Genomic DNA, 8,678 nt, shown 5'->3' on the forward strand with positions numbered 1-8,678 from the left:
GGTCTGGTTTGAATCTCAAGGAACTACACTGGTTTTGGTGAACTTCTTTCTGATTTATCCCATGTATGGAGAATCAGACTTACACTAAATTAAACGGGCACGAGTGTTCAAAAGGATAAAAATGTCTCCTACTCAGTGGTGTTGAACGCTTGGAATCTCAGAATTTGGAGCAATGGGAAGTTTGAAGATGATCTCATCCCCAGCATTTAAAAGGGGCCTTTTCAGGCAGAGAAAAAAATAAAAGGAGAAAAGAAAAAGAAAGTATACTTTGAGCAGAAAAAAAGTACAAGCTCGCTACTGGTGGCAGAAAAGTTCAGCACAAAGTTACTCAAAAATTACTCAAAAGTTACTCAGATAATGTTGGGGAAAAGATGAAGAGCTAGATCTGTTGCCAAAATCTGACCCATAAAAGCCAGTGGACTACTCCTGACCCACCATCTCCTTTTAAAAGTGAACCTTCCAGCCAGAATGGAGATAATCTGATATCTCTCGGTTTTCACTGGGATTTATCAGAAATGTTTCTTGGTGGTGAAGACACYATTTTGGACAGAGYCACAGAGATGAGATACTCAGAGCTYCCAGMTGCGAATGGCAGAGGCTGAGTCTTTGCYTAATCCCAAACAGGAATTGGAAGGGGCAGGTGAAGGAGGGAACCTGCCTTTCAGTGGGACAAGGGGGAAAGGCTGAATTTTTTTAACATACACAATTGCAAATGCTCAAACTCTGGTCCTGTGCTGAGCCCAAATGACCATCCAAGGTCTCCTGAAAAATGCAGATGTTATTGCTCCTCCTGCCCAGGCTGTGGACACGTGTCTCTGGCGTGGCCAGTGAGCCTCAGCACAATAATGTGTTTTCTTTCTCCCAACACCTGACAGTAGTATGATTTCACAAACCACTTGGTTCCATTGCTGCATCCTTTCCAATGTGACATAAATCAAACAGATTAACATGTTTGCTTTTAATTTTACATTTTAGGAACAGCTGTTGAACCACCTCAATGCCAACAGTGTCTATTGCCAGCATTAGTGTCATTAGCAATCATTGCAGCTGTAATAGCACCATTATCTCCTGCTAAAAGGGTCACTGATGGCTCAGGACAGATCTTCWGGGAAGAGAAAACAGCGGACTAAATGAGATGGAAACTGCAAACAGTTGCTTCTGTCTTAACTTGCATAAAGACCTGTGGATGCTACGCAGAGGGAAATTAATTTGCACAAGTAGCAAAAATTTTGGCTTGAGTGTCATCAAGGAGGTGGGGCTGGTGGTAGCTCTWGTGTCACTGGGGCTAACGTAAAGCRTATAAATATGGGACAGAGACAATGGGGACATTACTACCAACCATCTTCATCCCTCAGAGCGAACTTCTCTCCACCTCTTGGGTAAGTTCGATGGCCTCCCTTTCACCTTCTATCTCTTTAGCAGAGCTGTCTTTTTAAGCTGATGTAGCAGGTGGTGACAACAGTGGCTCATTGGCCCAAGGAAATGAGGCTTCCTCAGGTCTTTKAGCGCACTGTGCTGGTTTTGGGCCATCATCCCACGTTACAGCCCCTTCTGACTGCGCACAGAGGGGTTTCCTCTGAAGGGGTACGCTGATCTTGGCTCTCAAGGACATTATGCTGTAGGGTTTGGTGGGATGGTTCTTCCAGCCTTTTGAGGCAAGATAGAAGGAAGCCTGAGACTGACGAAGCATGGAGATGGAGATGGGCTTATGTATATGGTAATTTATTGTGGCTTGTAAGGCCTGWTGCAGAAAGCCATTCCTTCCTTCTCAAACTAGAATGTCCACCTCCTACTCTCATTTCCATGCCAGAGGAGCTGAAAGACATAAGATGCTTGATTCCAACCCATTTTTACCTCCTAGACTTTCCTGTGTCTCCTGTGCCTGTTAACCCTAGGGCTCAGCCTGCTGACCATGGCTCTGTGGATCCGATCGCTGCCTCTCCTGGCCCTTCTGGCCCTTTCTGGCCCCGGGAGCAGCCACGCCGCTGTCAACCAGCACCTCTGTGGCTCCCACCTGGTGGAGGCTCTGTACCTGGTGTGTGGGGAGCGGGGTTTCTTCTACTACCCCAAAGCCCGGCGGGATGTGGAGCAGCCTCTGGGTAAGTGGGGCTGGCCCAGGTGGCAGGGGTGGGTTCTGTCATGTGAAATGCACCAACCTCYAGTCTGTGACAGTGACAGWGACAGTGACACCAGGAATGTCCTTCGTGGGGAATGCCAGGAATACCTTCAGCATACCAACAGCATCACATTGCCYGAGAAAAGCTCTTCAGGTTAAAAAGGCAGATGAGAAGGCAGGCAGAGAGAGAGGATTTATGGGGCAAAAGGAATTGTGCCTGAAAGCTTGAACTCATTTATTTCTTTATGTGGCCGTTTCACCAGCCTGCAAGTATCTGTAGGAAATAAAGGTGGGAGGAACTCCAGGAGACTCCTTCTGCCCCAAGATGGGATCAGTTGTCCCCATTCTGTTTCTTAGCCAGGTTTGTCTGGTGTGTTCGTAAAAACYTCCTGAGAAAAAGCTTCTTCTGCCTTCTGAAACTCCCTATTCCCAAGCTTAACTCACCTTCTTCTTGAGTGTTTCTTCCCAATATCTAACATGAACCACTCTTGCTGTAAATTATTTTTTGTCTTCTCAATAGTGCCCAYGGGTAAGAGCCTAGCCCTTTCTTCTTTACGACTGCTTTTCAAAATATTTGAATAYTGTTCCCATGTCTACTTTTAACCTCTCCTCAGCTGCACAACCCTTCCACCATCTTAGGTTGTATTTTCTAGATCTCTAAACATGCAGGYTGTTCTGCATTTGTCCACATCCATGCTGACAGGTGCAGCCAGGAGAATCACATCGAACAACTCAAGACTGTGAATAGATGCAGAAGAGACCCCTGCCCAAATCGCATCCATTTTGATCCTCTCTTCAAGACTGACCTTTACTTAACATCACCTGACTACAATACATCTTTCCTACCATTTCTCCTCCCATCACTGTTTTCATTCATATCCAATTCCTTATTCTGTGTAGATAACTATCCTGTGAAATAGGACAATGCCATAGCATTGTAAGGTGAAACAAGATAATGCCATAGCAGAGGGTTTGCTGTGATCTGTTTAGAATGTCCAGCTGGGGTGTTATTTGCTCCATTCTCTGATTATTAATTTCCAGAGACCACCACAAACGAGTTGGAAGTTTCATTAGCCAAATAACCTAAATAGTGTACAGAGAATTTCGTTGTGCCAAGAAAAATGCAAGTATTTGAGGACTTTCTACCTCTTTTTTCAGGACTTTTGCCTGAGCCACCAGCTCTTTGTCACATAATCTGGTTGTGTTTACAGTCTGCTCACAGCTGGCTTGAAGGATGAAAACAAGTAAATCACAAAACATTGACTAGCTATTTCCTCTTCTACTTAACATTGGACCAAATTTTCCCCAAATTTCCCTTCTAGCACACTAGCATAATGATTTTGTGTTACTCTTGTGCCTTGCTCATTGCCTCACACTTTGGGGGCTTGGGGATTTTTCATCTTGTGCTGTACTTGTATTACCCTRGAAACCACATCTCATTCTCACTTTCCAGGCATTCTCTCTTTGTTGTTAGGGGCTCTTTTCTTCCTGCAGGAAACATTCACTGATTTATTTGCTATTTTCCATATTTTCATTGGGCAACTAAAACCTGAACAGATCTGTGCACAAGTTTTCAAGTTCTCACCAGCAAATAAGACATTCTGTTGGGTTTTATCTGTCTCCAAATACCCTAATTTCATCMTTGCTTCCAAAAACTTGCCCCCAGCTGTGAACACAGACACACACAAATGTTTTTGCTGTCAGCTTGGGGCTATATCCAGGCAGCCAACTGAACCAGGCTGTTCAGGAACAGCTGGGAAATGCACCCAGCCTCAGAACTGGACCGTCCCTGCAATCCCATGAACATCCCAATTGTCTGCCCAGGCTCCCGGAGGAGTGGGTAACTGCCTGAAGGGCATTGCAGTCCCAAACTCTTCTCTCTAGAGCAGACCATCCCATTTTACCATCTTACTTACTAGCTGCTCACCCCAGAGAGAGTGCAGGGCTTCTCTTCTCTCCTCAGCATCCCAAATAAAACCCCTGTATCCCTTWATCCCTCACACTGCTGACAGCCACTCAGCTCGGCATCTTCTCAACACCACAGGATTGTTTTGGGAGAGGAAACAGAGAGCCTGAAGATGCTGCAAGCAGCATCAGCTTGGGGAAACCTGTACGACTTCCTTCCCATGTTCCAACCAGCTCTGGCTTAATAATCTGGTGCTGCTGAGGGGGTATTGGCAGGGCTCACCAGCCAGCTCTGCCATGTCCCACAGCTTCTCYTCTTGTTCCCTGGCAGTGAGCGGTCCCTTGCACGGCGAGGTGGGAGAGCTGCCCTTCCAGCAGGAGGAGTTTGAGAAGGTGAAGCGCGGGATCGTTGAGCAATGCTGCCACAACACCTGCTCCCTCTACCAGCTGGAAAACTACTGCAACTAGCGGGGGAGCCAGCATCACGGGCAGAAACAGGCACTTAGGCTACTGCACCTTCAAAGCAATTGAATAAATGCTGTGGATCTCTTGGAAGGACTGTGCTGGTTCGTGTGTCCATGTCTTGGGGAGAGGGCACCGATGCCTGCTTTAGGGTGTCGGGGCCGTGCTCGGGTAAGGCAATTTTCAGCCATGCCTTCACATTATCCTTTTGTGGGAACGAGGGAGGGAGGGGTATTAGGTAGATTTGAAGCAGGTATATGGAGCATCTGGTACCCCCAGCGCTTGGAGAATGAGAAGGCAGAGAGGTTTTCTCTTGCTAGGGAAACATTGCAGGGGGAATATCTGTAACAATGTCGTGCTGATCAACTTCCTGCAGTTCACAGCCCAAATATAGCCAGGCAGCTGGAGACTGAACTTCCTCAGCTACATAATGGAAACAGTAACGATTAGGCAAAGAATTATGTCACCTCTTCATTGTACTCAGAAAAATCATGGATAGCCACCGTGGCCAATTGAGAAAGTGTGTCTGGTTCCCACTTCTGCTCGTGGGAGGCACAGGGAAAGTCCCTGCTGTGGGTTGTGCTTGTTGTTCACAAGGATATGACAAGCCATGTACTAAAAGTGGATTTAATCCAGAAATTGCTCTGAATCTGCTGGCCAYGTGCTGGGCAGTCTCCTTGCCCCTGTTGCCGCAAACTTTTCAAGAATCTGGCCCCAAAATTGCCACTTTCTGTGAGGAAAAGCTGCCAGAGCAATGCCAGTGGCCAGAGTGGCTGAGAGGGTGGGAAGGGCTGTGTTGCCTCTGCCGAGGGACTCCTGTGGCAGTTTTATGAAAGCCATGCAGAGGGGCTCTGTGGGGTGGGCTCAGCCTGGCAGAGGTGACAGCAGTGGCCAGGGCTGCATTTTGCTGGTGACAGATTTTGAAAGCTGGCCTGAGAGGAGCCTGTGGTTTTGACAGCCTCATTTCCCAAACCAGTTCCGACTGCCTCCAGTGGAGCCACACAGATGGAAGYTGCCATCTCATCCCTGCCAGGATGCATTTCCCCCCATCCTATCACGAGCACAAAACTGGCCAAACCACTACAAACTGAAAGGCTGGAACAACAGCTGGGGGAGCTGCTGAAAAGAAGATACAGACATAAAAAATGAAATCAGGAAGCACTCACGATTCCCTGTGGTGACGTTCCATACAAATTCCCTTGATGGATCCAARAGCCCAAGACAGGAGCCTCCTCCTGCAGGTGCCACACCAGTGCTACTCAGCCAGTCCTGCTCTCCCTGATCATCCTTCCATCCCTCTCCATCGCCCTTTCTGCTGGGCCCCACTGAATATTCCCAGCAGCAGAGCTTTCAGCTGTGACAAGCAGGTTTGGGCCAAAATWTTGTGGTTTATGGAAAGATGGCAAGATATATTGTTTCTGAGCTCCCACCAAACCTAACAGTATATAGCTCCAGTGGTTTCTAAAGGTGACTCCCTAGAAGCAATTATCCTACCTTTCCTGGTGAACCAGGAGATCAGAACAAGTGTCACTGCAAAAAAAAAGCCCACACAAACAAACAAACAAAAACCAACCAAAAAAACCCACAAAAAACAAAAACAAACCCAACCCAAAACTGAGCAATTGTTTGCTCATCATAAGGCCACCACCACCATATTCAGGCATGCAGCCAAGTTCCAGCAGTCCAATCCATCCATCCAGGAGACACCAGCCTGATCCAAAAGGCAGAGGTTCAGGTCTGGAGGGAAAGGACATCCAGCCACGGTGGTTGCTCCATCTGGAGCAGCCCTGTTTATCTGCTGGCACTCCCGCCCTGGCAGCGATGCTCTGCTCGGGTGAGAACAGCTCTGCAGAGATGCCCAACTCATTTCCTGCCCTCTGCCATTGTTTGGTCTGATCCTTTGTTTGTTTGCTTTTTCTGAATGCTCTCAATTAGGACTTGTTGGGAAATTGCAAATGCCACTTCTGCTGCTGGAAAATGTTGATTCATCAAAACCAGCACTCCCTGCAGGACCSGACTGGTTTTAGCAAGGCAGGATTTGAAAGGAGGAAGGGACATAGACGGTTCAGGTGCCTGCTCTTCATCCTCTGCATCCAATTGCCCCAGGGTGGACACTTCTGCTTCTGCTGGAAGATTCCAGAAGGTGACACCAAGGTCAGGGAGGGACGGATGGTCCTGTGTCCGCTGTAGGGACCCAAGCTGTCTGAGCTTTCTGCAGAGCACACGCAGGTGCTGTTGCTCCCTTCCTCCCCAAAGCAAGAGCTGTCCTGGAGATGAGCGTCTTAGAGAGAGTTACATCGCCCTCCAAGAGGTGCAGGACAAAATACTGCATCAATTTTAAAACTGTGGAAAGCCAAAAAAAAAAAAAAGTTTTACACTTTGCTCTCCAGAACTGAAAATAACATAAAGAGCCAGCTCTTCACTTTTTAAAAGCTGCAGTAAGGTGAAGGCCAAAGGAGAACAAAGGTACTTTGGTACTTTCCCCCCTTTTTCTGGAACTCCAGGGAAGGGAACCTAAAGGCAACCCTATGCATTTTCCACTCTAGAGCACACGGTTCCCTGGCCTGCAAACGTGATGCTCTTGGCTTGCTTGGACCCTGTGCCRTGGCAGGGCAGGAAGCTTTAGCCCCCTACCCCACCCAAACCTAAGAATGGACATCCTCAAGGTCCTYACCAGTGTCTTTAATGGTAGTCCAGGATGGAATTTCTTTATAAAGCCCCCTCAAATCCTTGTGCCCTTGACCAGGCCATTCCCTGTTCTCAGATGTGCTTGGGAGCTGCCAGATCTTATGAATTCCTGCAGGATATATGACTCAAGGACAGGGAATGCTGCATCCACTGACCTCCCTCCTTGCTTCTCCTCTTGCCGGCTCTGCATTGTGATCTTTGTGAAGCAAATGCATCTCGTCCCCTTTATTCTAACTCAGCAGTGGCTCTGAAGTGATTTTTGTGGTAGTGGTGGGACATCATGCCTGACTAAAATATCTTGGCTCCACTACTCTTGCAACAAACTTCCAAAGKTCTCATGCTCGTGGTGGAGGGCAATTTGAAGAGAATGCAAATAAATGCTTCGGTTCATTCATGCTGCTTGAATAGAGAAYAGAAAGCTGAGCTGCAGAGGGGATTGCAAGACAAATTCTTCTGGCTGCTGAGTTATTAACACTGCCTAGAAAAGAAAGGACCAAAGTTGCCCCTGTTTGCCACGTGCATGAACCCTCATCCCTAAGTGCAGCGCTGCGGTTCCGAGGAAAGGGGAGAGATTACATGGGAATGGCAATGAAGGGGAGCCTGTGCAGGGCACCAAGCATTGGGGTCCCTGGTGCCACACTGGGTGCCAGATCATGTCCTCGAGGTTGCTGGAGGGCTGTGCTGCTCCAGGTTATCTGGGGAGGAAGGGAAGGCTGCCGCTTTCCCGGAGTTAATCTGACTGTATTATTTCCTTTCCGGGAAACCACAGATACAGAGCTCTCTATTACTCTGGGAACTTAGAGATTCACTCCAAGGAACAGTCAGACTATACCCTGGGATTTATTTCCTTTTAACCATCTTATCAGCATTTTAGGAAATTTCAAACCTGCTTACAGCCTTTCTCCTTATCTGCAGAGTGATTCCCTAATAATAAACTTGCAGCAATGACTTGAGTTGGAAAGCATGCACTGAGCAGATTCAGTGTTAAGACCTCACATTCACTCTGATTTAGACTTACCTCACCAAAGACACATATGAAAAAAAAAAAAAAAAATAGCCCTTCTTCCTTCTCCTTTCACTTTGGGCAGGAGGAAAGCTTTAGGTCAGGCTACAAATTGATCTGGAAAGTCACTGCTAGCACATTGTCTCYGGCTGAGTTATTCCTGCATGCTGTGGGGAGGAAGGAGGCTGTTTTTTTCCAAGCCCAGTGCCAGGCTGGCTCTCACATGCCCCCAGTCCTGTTGGGCAGGAGCAGATCCTGCCAGGACAATAASGGGAAGCAAAGCAAGCCCATAGGAGTGCACAAGGAAATGATCTGAGCCTCAATCATTTCCCTCCATCCCTCAATCCTTTCCCTCCATTCCCAGTCATCTTCAGGGCTGGGCAACAAAAGGTGGACAAACCATCTGAGCTCCTCCAACCTCCTTTCTGTTGCTGAAAAAGACAGCCAAAATATCAGTTTATTTATTCTTTTTTTTTTTTTTTTTTTTTTTTTTTTTTTTTTTTT

At 47.3% G+C, this 8,678-nt stretch overlaps 1 protein-coding gene across 1 annotated transcript; it reads left to right on the forward strand.

The window, feature by feature from the left end:
* Positions 1-1,319: 1,319 nt before the first annotated feature.
* On the forward strand, positions 1,320-4,553 carry INS (insulin). Its single transcript, XM_057372182.1, has 3 exons — positions 1,320-1,379; positions 1,862-2,099; positions 4,353-4,553. The coding sequence occupies exons 1-3, from the start codon at positions 1,320-1,322 to the stop codon at positions 4,487-4,489; spliced, it is 435 nt and encodes a 144-aa protein (XP_057228165.1). The 3' UTR covers positions 4,490-4,553.
* Positions 4,554-8,678: the final 4,125 nt, after the last annotated feature.

The sequence above is a fragment of the Malurus melanocephalus genome, unplaced genomic scaffold, assembly GCF_030028575.1.
Source record: "Malurus melanocephalus ecotype Western Australia unplaced genomic scaffold, MMel_1.1 scaffold_165, whole genome shotgun sequence".
Classification (NCBI taxonomy): domain Eukaryota; kingdom Metazoa; phylum Chordata; class Aves; order Passeriformes; family Maluridae; genus Malurus; species Malurus melanocephalus.

Bases quoted from the DNA above. Each gene is read 5' to 3' on its own strand.
- INS (XM_057372182.1), top strand. From the start codon at position 1,320: ATGGGGACATTACTACCAACCATCTTCATCCCTCAGAGCGAACTTCTC. The intron at 1,380-1,861 runs GTAAGTTCGATG...TTTACCTCCTAG, and splicing joins AACTTCTCTCCACCTCTTGG to ACTTTCCTGTGTCTCCTGTG. The intron at 2,100-4,352 runs GTAAGTGGGGCT...GTTCCCTGGCAG, and splicing joins GGATGTGGAGCAGCCTCTGG to TGAGCGGTCCCTTGCACGGC.